Genomic DNA, 15,971 nt, shown 5'->3' with positions numbered 1-15,971 from the left:
GGAGTCATCAGACCACACAGAGGAAGTAGGGGTATTTTAATACCCACAATTTTATTTAACAGAATTGTGGCATAAAATATTGAGTGGAATCCTGGCTTCATTCAAGTCAATTGGAGTCTTGTCACTTACTACAATGGAGCCTGGATATCCCCCATTGTCTAGTGTCCAGAATTCCTTTGAGCAAACACAGCTAATTTGTTTCATTGTGTTATCATATCATGCCCAGAAGTGCGTTGATAATGCTTTTACACTGTCAAGGAAATCAGCAGCTGCTGTGCTGTAATGTCATAATCCAGTGATACGCCTTTGGAGATAATAGCCCAGATAGGCAGTTGTGACCAAGGAGCTGATGAAAATGGTGTTTTAAGCCGTGTTTATGCTTCCCTGAACCTGGGCTGGATATGCACCTGATTAATTCCTTGCTATTAATTAGAGCAACCTGAAGTCTGCTATAAATTTACACCAGCTGCCAATGGCCATTTGGGGCCATACTGGCAGCTAGAGAGTATTGTCAACTCCAGCATTGTTCTGTAGCCTATATGCTAGCCATGGGAAGGTAGTGATGTAGCTTGTGGCTGGATACATGGGGTGAAATCCTGGTCACACTGAAGTCAATGGCACAGGGTTCTGTTTTTATGCCTCTCTTCATCGCAGCAGCCCCAGCCTTCTTTGTGGAGTTGGGTAATTCAAGCAATTATTATCCCTCAGCTGGCCCCACTTAGTCTTCAGGCTCAGAGAGTTTGGCAGCCTTCTCCTGCTGGTGTCTCCTCCCTGCTAACCCAGCTTCCACCCCAGCATCTTATTACTTCCTTCAGCATCTGCAGACATCTGCCCTGCCATGAGGGAGGAGGCAGCATTTATGCTGGTCCCCTTCTCCCAACTCTTCTTGGGAGAGATGCAGAGCCTTGCCTCCTGCTGTCTGCTAAAGAAACAGTAAAGACCCCTAAAGAAACAGTACCAGGGTTTTCTCCCAAGTTCAACTTACTCATGGGGCTGCTTCCTCTGTCTCAATATCTCCCAGGTCTGTGTTTCTATAACTGGACCTTTAATCTCTTAAAGAGCCATGCCAGGTGGAGGGGTGAACTGATCAGTAAGTGCTTAAGGGCAGTACTGCCTACTTGTGCAGGACATAATCTGGTACAGTCTGGTGCATGACATAATAAACATGACAGTCTGTTGTGGCTACATAGTGGAGCAGGTAGCTGATTAGCCATGCTATACATGAGTATTTATTCAGAAGAATTCAAATTTTCAGATAAGTAGACCAGACATCTTAACCAGTCTCCCTCATAAGAATTTGGTATTAGATATTTGGTCTATTTTTTTTATATCAAGTAACTACAAAAACTCTTCTTGTGGATAGTTTAAAGTGTGGCTTTTGCTGTATAAGCCGTAAATGGCTTGGGACCTAAATGCCATGCAACACTGCCAGGGAGATATGCAAACTGGAGCCTTCTCAATTAAAAGTCAGCAAGCTACTGGAGAGAACATTCCCTTTAAGGAGCCCCGAACTCTGAAATTCATTCCCTCACAACCTTGGTCTGAGATAGCCCATATCTGTTAATCTTCCAGGCACACTGCAAAGCCCATTCCCCCACGCCTTCACCCCCAGGTATTTGGGGAGGGAGGATGTGTTGAATGCTGGGGTTTGTGCATGGAGGAGAATTTGGTTTTGTTTTCCTTCCTGGATAGGAGAAGTTGTTTGATTTTCTTTGGTTTTTATGAGTATTAGTATTTTTAAAAATGGCACAACACCTAATGTGCTGGAAAAGTGCCTTTTCTGTACATATCAATCGGGGCAACTTCAGAGGGATGAAATAGATTGCTACAATTAATGTACATTTAATACATGATGAATAAAAATACATCAGAACTAAACCTACCAGTCCGTAAGCAATGCACAGTGAGAATCAACCATAAATAAAAAGACTAGAAAGGTAACATCATATTTCAAGAAAAGAAGTGATTCCATGATTACTTGTGTGAGTAGGGGTTTGAAGATATTTTGAGGCAGGGGATTTCTCCTACTATATGATTGTACGGTGTTTAACACAATGGGAACCCATTCCTGTTTGGAGAATCTGGGTGCTGCTATAATACTACAAATAGTAATAACAAAAGAAGCCCATAATTTGTAATATACAATACATGTATCCCAACTATTGTATAAAAAAGGATACTGTATAATGTGACTTTGTTGATGAGGACAGATGCTACAGAAAAGTTATATCAATGACATTTGGGAGCAAGTTTTGATAAAATCAGCAGAGACTGATCGATCTTGATTGTAGCTCTGGTATTCTGTTTCTAACCGTTGATATTTATAATGAAGTAATATTGCTTCATAGTCTTTATAGTAATACTGTTTACCTGAACAAAACTAAGTTGTGATTTATTACTCTGATTATTATTTATTATTTCATTGGGAAGAACCGGTGTTCCTAATTGCATTCCTATCATGTTTTGCAGACTTGGATTCTAGAAAGTTTCTCTCAAAAACTAGATCATCTGTATACTCAGCACTCTTTGAGTAAGTTTCATATTTCAGACACATGATTGCTTAGATGGGGTAGATATACTTAATCTGTTCTTTATTCTCAATGTTTAGTGTAGCCTCACTTCTAATTAGCTCTATTATGTCCTAATCCAAAGTTAACAAGGAGACTTACCATTGGCTACAGTGGGCTTTGGATCAGGCTATAAATGCAGTTGAAGTTGTAGAGAATTCCTTGCATGCCTCCCTGATGCAAGGGTAAGCATGATTATCCTTATTATATCATGGAAAGATAGACATGTGAAAGAGTCATACAACTATGCTGACCTTTTAAAAATCCAGCCATAATATTTGTCTCAAAATAAGTAAAAAAAAATAAAAAAAATAAAAAAAAATACAATGTGTTTTTTTTTTCTAGAGAGCATTTCATATATTAACAAACAAAATATTTTTGAATAAAAATAACATTTATCCTATAAATCAAGGTTTATTCTGATCCCCACCCTGGCAGTAAAGGATTACAATTAGTTATTAATTAGGAAATGTATTGCAAATGCTTATGATTTTTTCTTTCTTGTTTTCCTTCCCAATTCAGCACTGCAGGAACTTCAGAGGATCAGACTGAATATGGAAAAAGTGCAAGAGATTGTGAATTTACAGATGGATTTTCCTCAGGAAAAAGCATTAGTTACAGCAGAAAAGGTAGATGTTTCAGGGGTATTAGAGGCTATGGCAGAACAACTGAACACAAAATGGAAGAATGAAAATGTAATTGGTTTTCTGATAGCATCATTTTTACAATTGTTCAAGCTGTTTCAAAGGCAGTCAGTCTGGTAAATGTTGAAATAAACAAGGTGTCCAGCTGGTATGGGAATGTCGTCAGAGGCTACGGTGTGGTGCTCTGCTCTATTCAATGTTAATATCAGTCGGCTGCGTGCGTGTGTTCCCTCTGTGTGCTGCCCCGGCTCTGTGCAGATAGCTGACACAGCAGACCCCCGAGAGAACCCCCAATGATCACAGACTCCGATAAGGTACGAAGGCACCTGGCCAGGTTTGTTGTCGAAGAGAAACACAGGTTCTAGCTCCCTGGATTAGATATCTATGGTTCTGCTAGTACATATGTGCTCCCTGGCAATGGACCGGCTCAGTCAGTGGCCACTGCCCCCTAGGCCAGACAAAGACGTCCACTCAGGGATGCACTCTTATACACAGGTACAAACAGGTTACGCATCACTGAATGTACTGAGGTACAGCACCTCTATGCATTAGGGTGTTGCCTTTCTTCTTGTACAGATTGGTTCGAACAAATAAGTCTATCCATCATACTGTCTATTTGTCGTATTGTACTTTCATATTATCTATTCATCATATTGGCTATCCATTGTATTGGTTATCCATTGTATTGTTCTTTCATATTGTCTATCCATCATATTGTCCTTTTATACTATCTTTAGGCTGGGTGTGCATGTTCCTTGTTATCTGTGTGGGATGTATTCGTACCAGGCTGTTCTGGTGCCGTCCTGGCATACGTTCATTTTATTAGTGCTTTCATGTGTATATGTGCTTTTGGCAGTCTTCCTCTTGCCACCTTCTGTGAGCAGGGCCTGCCTCTGGCTCACAGCCTAACTTTGCTTTATGTTAGCAATGTCTTGACATTACTTCAGTTCAGGCCTCAGGCTTCATACCAGGCCTCTGATACCAAGGGTTTATGTCTCAGGGCCTCATCTTACTACACTTGTGTTATCATACAAATATGTGTGTAGTTTGAGAATGACAGATTGGTGGGGACTAGTTGAAATACAGCTGTAATCTAGATTCCATGAACGTTGTGGTTCCATGACTATTGAAATAGGTGCAGAATTTATTTTTGGAAATGTTATTGTTGCTATAGAAATTCCACTTCTCTGAAAATGTGGCTGTCACCTTCTTTTCTGCCTTAGCTCCTCACTGGTGCTTGCTAGTTGAAACCTGTTATGTTCTAACTGCTCTTCTCCTTGCATGGAGAAGAACAAGCTGTATTCAACAAGTATTCTCCAGACTAAGCCTGGAGTAAAGGTGCTTCTCAGATGCATGTCTTTGAGTAGGGCGTTCGGATGTGAGTAGGCCAGCAGTACCCCATCATTTCAAGGTAGAAAACTGAAACATGCCCTCTCTGAACTGCTCGCTTTAAGGACATGACAGTCAAGTCCTTCTTCCCATTATGACCTGTACATCATTGGGTTTAAAAGAAAAAAAATTAATGAATACTTTTGAATAACGCATATGTTCAACTCACAATCTGCTGAAGAAAATTCAGTGAGCAGGAAAGAGGCCAAACTGATGTGATAAACTATTCACTGCCAACTAGTCACACAGTTCTAGTAATAAGTACTGTACAAACACTGCACTACACTAATATTGTTGCAGTATGTTTATATGGGGTTTTAGTGTCCAATACTGTAGTAGTTATAATAATGGGACAAGTTTATTCATGTGATGCGAGTAGCATTGTCTATATTAAGGTTGCCTAGCACTTCCCATTGTAAGATTCCTTTTTCAGTTGTTTATAATTTTGCCAAACTTTAACTGTTTGGGCTGAAATATTCAACTCTAGTTGCTGGCCTTAGGTTGAAATTTTTTTGGAAATTTTCAGCCAAAATGGTTCTGCCATCTCTGAAAATGAGATTGAGGAAAAACACATTTTTCCTTGTGTTAAAAATTTTCTTATAACTGTTTCATTGAGAAGGTTTAGTGCCATATGCTTTGGAGCAGGGATTGAAATTTGGTAATGGTGTCAGGGATGTGTCATTTGCCTTCGCCATGAAAATTCACTCAAATTTGGCCCAGTGATAAGCCTTTGAAAAATTTCATTTTGCATATGCTCAATAGAGATTTGTTAGGATTTGGCAGCTAAATTATCAGAAGATTCTGTCTTCACTGAGCATGCTCCATCACCTCACCGCTCCTAAATATTGGACAGTGCATGCACCATTCCAGGGCTGCAGGGGCTGAACAGGCCCTTCAGTTGCTGCTCTGGGTCACTGTGGTGCCAGGCACCAGAAATGAGAGCAGGGAAACACTCTGTCCTGTGATCTCTATGCTTCTGCTGCTGGCACCTGGGCAGGATGGAGGAGGATTCAACCTGATTCTAATGTAGAGAAGAGAGTCAGAGCTGGGGAGAGGGAGGGCAGCCAAAGGAGTTGATCAGGACACGGAACTTGGTGCGGGGGAGACTGGGTGTCAGGAAAGATAGGCATAGGTGGGAGGCTGAGACTGGACAAGGAGGGAGGGAGCAAGGGAACTGGAAATGGGAGCCAGTGGAATGAGTGGGAGGTGGAGAGAGGAGAGGAAAATGAGGATGAGGAGGCAGGGTCATGTGGAAAGAATAGCATGTGATCATGTAATTAAAGACTGACATAATGCATATACATATGAGGGTAAATAAAGGTTGCAGAGGCAAACTTAATTCTCGGATTTCCTAACTTTTGAGTGATTGAACCTTGCAACCTAATGTTCAGTTAATGTAGATTTTATTGTTATTTAATGAAATACTAGATGTCAAAAAGCCATAGTCATCTTTATTTATTTCATAAAACTGTAGAAAACAGATTTGTGGAGAAGGAGGTAAATACTATGCTACTGTCAAAGTACAAGAGTTACAGTGTATGGAACCAGCTTTGAGTTCCAAATCTTTTGTGGAAAGTACCATAATGATGAGAGAATATTTACAAGATTTTTTTCATATTTGCATGTTCTATTATAAATCACATCGGGCTTTTCAGTCAGACCTATAACTGCATTTACTGTATATTCTGCTGTACAATATCACAGAGAGAGTACTTCCTGCAATGCAACTCACTCCTCCTAGTAAGTTCAAAAAATGAATTCAGTGCTGGCTGGCTTTTCGGCTTTGGAGACTGAAGTCCCCTAAATCCACAGAAGAGTTACAGCACAAGTATTAGCAGGGCAAGCTTCCTATCCACCCCAACACTGGCCTGAAGACCCCTTTTAGGAAAGAAAGGGTAGTTCAATCTTTATGGTCCATTCAAACCTTGCTATCTGCTAAGACTGACAACAGAATGCAAATTACAGATTGTACAGTGAATATATAGTAGGAATTGCACTGTTACCACAGTCTCAATGTATATAGGCCTCTGAAAAGCCACTGGATGAAAGGTAGCTGCTTTCATGTACGACCAGCATGTTGGTTTGAATCAATGACCTAGGAATAAAAGGATTTTTACCATTATAAAGTCCTCAGCCTTTCAGTTATCCACATTTAACTATTTTTAAATTATGTTCATTCCCAATTTAAAGTCTTTCTGACAATTTTACCTTTAATTAAAGTTTTTAAAATTTCACTTTTTTTGCAATGCTTTATACTTGATTCATGTGATCTCGGAGGATAATTCCATTTGAATGTAGATGGCCTATTGCACAGTTAGCAGAGAATAGATTAATTCAGCTTCATTTAGCAGTGTCATAAGGTGAATTACAACTTTATAAAATACCGTATAACAGATATAGAGATGTTCTAAAAGATTAGGGCAACTTAAAGATCTTGTTCATTCATGTTATTGATGGAGTTTTTGTCCATGTATATTTATTACTTTACAATTAATGAGAAATTAACACAATTTAATATTATTTGAGCTCTACACTGAGACTTACTTATAACATTTCATGCTTGACTCAATTGCAGAATATTTGTTTTAACTGTCTCTTATACCAGTTGATCTATTTCCATAATGTAGGCATATGGGGATTTTTAATGCAGAAAGCTTTTTAGGATAGTACTGTCAAATTTACTTTATATTCCTACTTTATTTATAACTTGCTAATCATGTACTTCCACATATTTTTCAGTTACATTATGCTCTCTTTAGATTATGTATGCTTTGGGTTTTGTATCTTTTTTTTATTAATCACTAAAAGTTTGATGCCTCAGTTATATTGTGGAATAACATAAAGCATAAAAGATGCAGACATTTTTATAAATTCCATAATGGCTGCTTTTCTAAGCTATTTGTTTATGAAACTAAAGGAAATCACTCTGTATTTTCCATTATTATGGCTTTATAAACATTTACTCCCTGTGATTTCTAAAGTACAAGCCATCTCCCCCAGTATTACTGATGTTGCCCACTCTGTAATTTTAGACAGCATAAGGCTATGTACAAAAATCTCTCTTAGTTTGATCCTCTCAATTGCAAATCCAAGTTCTCAATGATAAAAACCAACATTTCCTATTTCTAACTACCTCTTCTGCTCTTTTCCATTTTTGCTCCATCTCTTCCTTTAAAATCATGGAGATTCTGCAACTATTGGGCCAGATCCTAGTTCCAGCCAGAATATGAATGTGACTTATGCTTTGTTACATTTCAGGTAGTTGACGAGGTGGAGGAACATGAACATTTGCTGCAAAAAGAATTTCTGTGGAAAGCACAGGCCATGCTGGAAATGGCAAAGCAGTCCTTACATAAACGAGAGAGAGAGGTAGCTGAACTTCTACAAAGCGAGAGTGGACACAATGAAACAATGAAACCTCAAATCACAGTTACAACATTACTAAAAACTCTTGTGAGCAAGGTAAATCTTAATTAGACCCCTGGAAAATATTTGTTGAGTTTTCTAAGATGGGGTTTTCTAAGACTAGAAAATATATGAATTTATTCAAGATTTTTATAGATTAAAATAAGAAAAATATTATACTGTATGTAGGTTTTATATATTTATTTTGTGTGTGTGTTTGTAAATTCATGTTCTATATAACGATTACAGCTGGGATTTTCAAGGGAGTAAGGCACCTGAACCCCACTGAAATTCACCATACAGAGGTAAATGGTAACTCCCAAAGAAACTGATTGCATCAGGAATTCAGTTAAAGGGTTTCATTGGTATTATTTTCATTGCCAATTTTGTCAAATGAGAGATCAACTGCATGGAAAAAATCACACTGGAGGAGCAGAAAAAATGCATCTGAACCACGCAAATGGCAAATAAGTGCTCCAGAATTAAGGGAAATATGAAAAAATCCAATTTTTAATCCATACTAGGTCCACACTATATATTGTGATGTACCTGAGGCACAACAATGCATCAATCAGCTTATTGAGAAGAATGATGCTGAAAGGGCTGATCGGAAAGAAGAATTTAATAATGCGCAGGCTGACATCCTGTCCTATAAAGTTATTTATGGAAATAAACCTACGGATTACAAAAGGTATATGGGATATTTAGTAAAGCAGGACATAAACACAATATAGAGAATACTGGGTTGTTTTCATACTAAGATACACAAAAAGGAAGTTTAAATAGAACGTATTATGTCATATTTTATAAACTGTCAAAAGCAGAGTAATTCAATGTTAAAGATAACTGTCCTTTCCCTTGCTCTGAATGTTTAGGTATTACAGTATATTATGTATACTCTATACGTACCATAATTCACACTGATAACATTCCATGCAATATCATGAAAGAATCAGATGATTACCATATATTTTATAAATATGTTTTGCAGACCCAATGTGGATATGTCAATAGTTTCATTGGATGCTTTATTGTGATGTAAATCCATATTTAGGGGCCTTTTTTATGGTCTGTGGGGTCAAGACCAGACATTCTTGTCTATGGATTTTTCATGTCAAGCCCCTGCTTAGGGAGTGTTTATTTCTCAGATCCATAATATGGAAAAATAAAAGTAGAGACTGTCTCCCTGGATGTTTCATGAAAGAAGTGGGTCTGAGAGCTTAGCAAAGAACCAGCAATAAAAATACAGCAAACAGACTCACAGCTTGGTAGCTGGTTTGAATAGTTTTCATCTGGTATTTTATAGAACCTAAAATATACAAAGAGCAAACATTGCTGAAATAAGCCTATTTAGCTAGTTCATGCTATATATATATTCATAGAAATATAAACTGGAAGGAATCGACAACCTCCCAATACTTTTCTGCCACTTCTTTTCCAAAATCCTTCCTCCAGTACACTCTGTGCAGACTACTAGAAACACAACAAAGAAGTAAACCATTCCTAATGACCTCTTGACTTTCTGAATAATTTATAGGGAACAGTTTTCAGTGAAGCTTTCCAGAAATCTTGTGACTGCAAAGTCTGAATTAGAATATGCTGAAACAGAGAAGATTGCATTGGATTGCATCCAAAAGGGGGAAATCCCAGACTGGATTAGCAAACATTCTCCATATTTAACCTTGACAGGTGAGAAAGCTTCCTTTTAATTCAGAAGAACTGAACTGTTCTGAGCCAATTAATTTTAGGGATTGTATGACCTGTTTATCAGTGAAGCCAAAGGCATTTAGCATATTTTTTGGTTATAACAAGACACTTATGATTTATTATGTTGCAAGGTACTAGAAGCATGAAACAGCCAAGGTTACATGTATTTTAACCCAGTTCCTGAATCGTCCTGTAAAACCCAAGGCTATAGCATAATCTGGGAACATCGTAAAAACATTGGTTTGTGTCTTCTACACTTTAAGACCAAAATGTGTTTGTGACACTACAGTATTGTAACGAGGTTCCTCAAAAATGGAAGTTTTTACAAGGGAGATGGAACCTTAAATTATCATTAGGCTGCAAAATCATTATCTGACTTGATAGTTAATACCGTAAATGGGGGAATGGATGGGGAAATTCACACTTCTGTTAGCACTGCTATTTCAGACTATCTATGGGAAGACTTTAAGTCTTGTGTCACTTTGAATTCAGAAACTTGCCTTTGCTTCCAAAGGACAGAAACTAATGAGGCCAGCTTAGAAGTACCACAATGGCATTCCTCCCAAAATGTTCAGCTCACTTATTCCCTGATTCTGCAACAGGATGTGGGTGAAATGTTGCACCTATGCTGAGCAATATGGTCGAGGAGGAGGGGAGGGAATTTTAGAACTCTTGGCTGAACACTGGCCATATGCTTTGATTTGCTAAAGGTATATACTGTACTATAGTAACTGTGCTGTAATCCTGACCAGATTCTGACGAAAAAAAGTATGCTGATGAGAAAAGCCACCTTCCAGATGAAGCCATGCAAACACTCAACAGAAAATCACAGGTAACGTGTTAAGATGTTTTGGGTATGAAAGGACAGGAAAAATTAAGAAAATATATAACCCTCCTCTGATTACCATTAAGGGTTTGGATACTTGCTTTGTACTGTATGCTCTGCCCTCATGTGCTATGTGCCTATCCCTAAAACAGAGTTCTCAGTAAGAATTACACACAGATCTAGGCAAATATATCATACGTTTATCTATTTCCCTTTTTAAGAAGAGTCTAACATCAACCACTAAGCACATTTATAATAAAAAAAACACCATAATGCAAATCATGTAATCTATCCTTTGGGGTTTACAGTGTATACTCACTTATTCACTTTTCTCCTATGAATCTTTCATATTCCTTGGTGGTTATTCAGCCTTTTAAGCATTGGATACCCATGGCAGGACTTCTATACACACACATCTGAGAATTTCAGTCGTTCAGACTGCCTATTTCATAATAGCATGAGGTACCGTTTATACTATACTTCATTCTAAAACAAAGTGTAGATTAGATACAAAATATAGCAAGGCCTGACTGAAATGGGTTTGCTCTGATGAAAATGACCTGATGCAAAATGCTCCCTCACAAAAGTCATTCCTTCCTGTGGTAATGCAGAGAGCTGTCAAAGAGGCCCCATTGCCTGGAATCCAAGGTCAGCCACAATACATTGTTCATTAGGAATTTTCTCTCTCCCATAAATTATACAGAGGTGGCTTTAAAGACGACATTGTTAATATCAAACAAGGACTAACTATTAAGTCTCTAGTTCAGCAGTTACTACTCCAGTGGGGTGTCCCACTTCTTATACCAATTTATTGTTAATTCACATTAAGTCCTTCCCCCAAGGCCTCACACAGGGTTGCATGTATATTGCAATCCTACAGCTAAGCTAATTCTTCTAGAATTGGACTGGCTCCACGTTGGTGCCTGGTTGGGTTGCTGCACTGACAAGTGATGAACATGAACTGTAAAACTTTTATTGGTTAGTTTAATAATATTTATATTTTTAGGATGTGGATGAGACAAAGGAGCAGCAAGGGATGTACCAGCTTTGGGCAGAGACCCCCATCACAGATCAGGGGGTGTTGTGTGGAAAGGGTGGAGCAGAGAAGCACATTATGAAAGAGCCCTGGAGCGAAAACTGATTGACAGAGTGGGCAAAACTTTCAAAAGCACTTAAATGATGCAGAAGCCTAAGTCCCATTGGCTTTCAATGGGACTTGGTTCCTCAGTCACTTGGGTGCTTTTGGAATTGTGACCCCAAGTTTAGAAGCATTCTAATATAATTTTTAAAAATCTGGCCTGAACCCGCAATGGGATTGGATGGATGGGTCCCCTTGTGCCCCCCCAGAACCCCATTAACTTAACAGGGTCTGTGAGGGATCAAAGGGATGCACCCACACTGATCACATCGCAGTATCAGGACCTAAAGTATGTCACATTCCTACTTTCATTAACAGGAATAGAGCTGGTCAGAAAATGACTTGTTTGCAAAAATAAATGTCCACTCTTCAGCAAAATGATAGAAATTTTCCCACCAACACTAAAGCTGGTTGAAACTCTAGAGAAAATGTTTGCAATTTTCTATTTGTTTGTTTTTAAAGAAATTGTGTACAATGAAACATTTCCAGTCAGCTCTAAACAAGAAAATTGAGTTTTACAAATGGTTCATCACTTTATTATTTTTGTTAGTGAAAGAAAACCACAGTTCTGACTGCTTTCCAACAATTTTTGGACATACAAATAAAAATATTTTAAATGTTTGTATTTAGAAAAGTGTGTCTAAATATTGATAGTTCCATTTGAGTTTAAATTCATGTTGGTTTTGGCTCCTTTCTGTGTAAATGTGACTGAGTGCAGCATGACTGGGAAATGAAGCCAGGCATGGTAGATAGCTATCCAGTACTAATATACATGCATGTATTTCTCCATTGTTTTAAATGTCCTCTTTTCCCCCTGGCCTGTAATATTCCAGAGTAATAAGAGGGAGAGAACCTTGATTCAGTTTTGTAACTTTATTATTTAAATCTGTAGCATAAAGCCTGTTTATAAAGATCATGTTACTGTAGTGTTTATATAATATATGTATGTGTTGGGGTGAAAGGAGCCCTTGCAGTTTCTGACAGGGAAGGGGTTAAACCCCATTTCACCAGTTAGCCAGCTCCTCCTAGATTCTAACTAGAATAACTGGATCCGAGAGAGGAGGCTGCAACCTAGAGAAAAGTTAAGAGTCTCTTGTTCTTGCAGTCTGAAGAGTAATTGTAGGTCTAAAACAAGCCCTTTTTCTTTTACTCTGAAGACTTTCACTCTATGCATCCAAAGAAGTGAGGTTTTTACTCACGAAAGCTTATGCCCAAATAAATCTGTTAGTCTTTAAGGTGCCACCAGACTCCTTGTTGTTTCTGAAGACTGTAGCTGTAGCAAGACTTTTTTTTTTTTTTTGGCCGTTAGTTCTCTTTTAAAGTAAACTGCATCAAAAATTGCTGAACTCAGGACAAGTGGCAAAGTGTCTTTTTTAATTTTACACAGCTCTGACTGGTACCCTGCAATAGAAAATATGATTCTGGGTGTGGACTTTTTTCCACTTAGTTTATTTTTTTAAATGGGAAAATGGAATATAATTATCTCTTCTCCCTGTCCAATTTTATAATTAGACTTTTTTTTAAAAGCCCGATATGTTTTTCTTCCACACTCTCCTGAGAGATAGGTGTGTTTAAAGTACATATTTCGTGCCTAAATCTCAAATCTTGGAACAGGCCGAATGTTCTTCTGGCTAAAGTCTGTTCCTGGATCTGCCAAGGGATTCTAGGCCCTACTCTTGCACCTGGAAGTGTGTTCTCCTGAGCTCTGTGCTTCCACTGACTCTTTTTGGGGAACACTCCACAGCTCAGAGGGTGGCTAAGCAAAAGGTAATATTGGGTCACTAGTAGGCCTCTGTGTTATTAGGGCTCTGTGCGACCTCTTTGACTTCTGAAGCAGCCAGTCTGGCTGACCCCAGCTGCTCAGGCGGCCCTGGGGACAGACACACAGGCTGCTGCTCGAGCGGCTCTGCAGCCAGTCACTCGGATGGCCCTGCAGCCAGCCGCACCAGCCACTGCTGAAGTGACCCTACCCTCACCGCACTGGCCCCTCCTCTGGCAGCCCGGGCAGCTGGCCCCAGAGACTACCCAAGCAGCAGCCGATGCGACTGTCTCTGGGGACCGCCTGAGCAGTGATCCCAGGGTGGCTGGAGCAATGGCTGGCCCTGGGGCTTCCCCTCTCCCCTCCGCCCCCTCCCCCCCCGCAGCGGTGGCTGGAGCTGTCGCTGGCCCCCCTCAGGGGTTCCTCCACTCTGTCCCCTCACAACCTGCCCCTCTTCATACAAGCACCACTAGTTCCCAAAAGGTATTTTGCAGTGATTGGGGGTTGATGATGTTGCATGCCCTCTGGATGGGGGGTTTATCCATTGGCCTCTCTATTAAATGGAACTTCACATTAATGTGGCGTTCGTGTTTTAAAATCTTTTAACATGCCTTCATCAAAGAATTCATTACACCTCTGAAGATGCTAGGAAGAAGAAATCCTTGCACTTCACTGACCTCAGGGGTCTGGTGTAGTGTATGACAGTTGTGCTCGTTAGTCCCTTTGCACCAGACCCTGACACAATCTGAGCCAGTGTAAACACTAAGGACAGAAGGGACTTATTTACGGATGTTCGGGGGTGAGGGGGGCGCTATTATTTACATAGAAAAAACTTGAAATACATTTGATGGCAATAATGGAAAGAAAATTAATATAAAATAAACTTCCTGACAGTGAATTGTGGCAGGGGATGGCACAGATAACCTAAAAGATCTCCGGGTCCAATGTCCTTGATTCGGTTAATATAACTGGCCAGCATTATTTAGGGACACACTGTAAGGTGCTTTAAAATAAGCTGTAGGTCTCAGTACACCTAGATGAAGTGTTGACTGTTATGCACTGATGTAAAGTGCTATACAAAGGAAGCCATTTGTAGTGCACAAAAAGTTTTATTAGTCCCCCAGAACCCAGGAACTATATACTATGTATGCTTGAGCACCATTTACTGGCACCTTATCTATAACTCGATAGATAGATAGATAGATACACACACACACACACCACACACACAGTTATGCTGGAGTGAAACCTCAATAAAGCTGAATGGTATAACAGCCACTCTTCATTCAGGATAAATGTAAGAAGCAGTTCTTCTCTTTTTGGAGTAAGATACCTGAAACAATAGGAGCCATCACCCAAAACACAGGCCACATGCAAGATGGTTTCACTGGGTCAGAATGCAAACACAAAGAGTTAGCTGGACATAGGTTTTGGTGGACCTGAACCCAGATGCAGCCAGAAACACCAAAGAAGCAGACAGAAGGCACCAGAAAGCCATGGAGAGACAGAGAAACACTAGTAGCATGACCATGAGAGAAAGCTAAGATTGCTTTTTGGGTAGAGTACTGGCTAGAAAAAGAGGCTTGGAATATTAAGCAAGGAAACTGTTTCCTGCTGTTTGATTCCTACTGTGTTCACTGAAACAGTACTTGGTATACATTCTTGGTAAATAAACAGGATTGCATCAAAGAAATACTGACCCCATCATCAATTTCTCCTCTTAATGGAAACAACCCTTAAAACACTGACTATAGTCTAACCACTTGGGTCAAAATGGTGATCAATGGAGAGGTCTCTTGTAACACTGTCAGTCTGAAAATGAAGAAAAAAAACATGAAAATGTTTGCAAAATTCTGGGCTTTTTTTTCCCCCCACATGTGTCAAAAAAATCTAACCAACTCTATCTGTGTCACTTCTGGTTTATTACTAATAAAGCACTTACCTCTGTCACAAACAACCATGTGTCTCAGCGTGCCATGCTGCTATCTGCACTATGCAATGACATGGTGTCAGAAGTGACTGGATGCCACCTCCAGCATGGAGAGAAAACAAGGAAGAAGGAATAAAGGGGATGAAGGGAGACGAACTCCTATGCAGAGATGGGGGAAGGGTGATGGCTTCTCAGCCCCAAGCAGGCCCCGAAACTGGCTGTGTGATTGGGATAGAACTGGAAGGCCAAGCATAATTTGTTTACTGAATTACTGATTTTGACTCTTGAATAAATTCAAGGACAGAATGAGTGGCTCGTGGATAGTTCATAAATAGAAAAAACGGTTAAATTAACTGAACAAATTATGAATTGTTGCCCAACTTTTGAATTTCATCAATATGCAGCTAACCCTTTTTTCATGAGCACGAGTGAAGGCATTAAATAAGGCCTGATCTACACTTAAAATTTAGATCAACCTACCTATGTTGCTCATCTCTGAGTGTTGTATCCCTGTGGGTACACAGAGGTCTTCCATGGGGTACATCAACTCATCTAGATACTTTCCTAGTTTTACAACAGGCTACAGAAAAAGCACTAGCAAAGTCA

At 39.4% G+C, this 15,971-nt stretch overlaps 2 protein-coding genes across 5 annotated transcripts in view; one reads left to right on the top strand and one right to left on the bottom strand.

Annotated features, from left to right (window-relative positions):
* Positions 1 to 12,592, top strand: part of LOC122173758 (golgin subfamily A member 6-like protein 22) — a 95,532-nt gene extending 82,940 nt beyond the window's left edge. For all 4 annotated transcript variants that reach the window (XM_065549402.1, XM_065549400.1, XM_065549403.1 and 1 more), the window contains 7 exons: positions 2,470 to 2,530; positions 3,090 to 3,196; positions 7,859 to 8,062; positions 8,530 to 8,696; positions 9,543 to 9,694; positions 10,465 to 10,544; positions 11,545 to 12,592. In XM_065549402.1, the coding sequence (XP_065405474.1) occupies positions 2,470 to 2,530; positions 3,090 to 3,196; positions 7,859 to 8,062; positions 8,530 to 8,696; positions 9,543 to 9,694; positions 10,465 to 10,544; positions 11,545 to 11,679 (906 nt within the window). In that variant the 3' untranslated portion in view covers positions 11,680 to 12,592. The remainder of the gene's footprint in view (positions 1 to 2,469; positions 2,531 to 3,089; positions 3,197 to 7,858; positions 8,063 to 8,529; positions 8,697 to 9,542; positions 9,695 to 10,464; positions 10,545 to 11,544) is intronic.
* The window catches only part of LOC101932249 (cytochrome P450 1A5-like), a 68,353-nt gene continuing 55,571 nt past the window's right edge, over positions 3,190 to 15,971 (bottom strand). The window contains exons 8-9 of the transcript XR_006174484.2: positions 15,136 to 15,247; positions 3,190 to 4,699 (exon numbers count right to left, since the gene is read on the bottom strand). The gene's annotated coding sequence lies outside the window, so the exon portion shown is untranslated. The remainder of the gene's footprint in view (positions 4,700 to 15,135; positions 15,248 to 15,971) is intronic.

The sequence above is a fragment of the Chrysemys picta genome, chromosome 6, assembly GCF_011386835.1.
Source record: "Chrysemys picta bellii isolate R12L10 chromosome 6, ASM1138683v2, whole genome shotgun sequence".
Classification (NCBI taxonomy): Eukaryota; Metazoa; Chordata; order Testudines; family Emydidae; genus Chrysemys; species Chrysemys picta.
The sequence above is the reverse complement of the archived record's forward strand: the minus strand, read 5'-3'. Positions and strand labels throughout refer to the sequence as shown.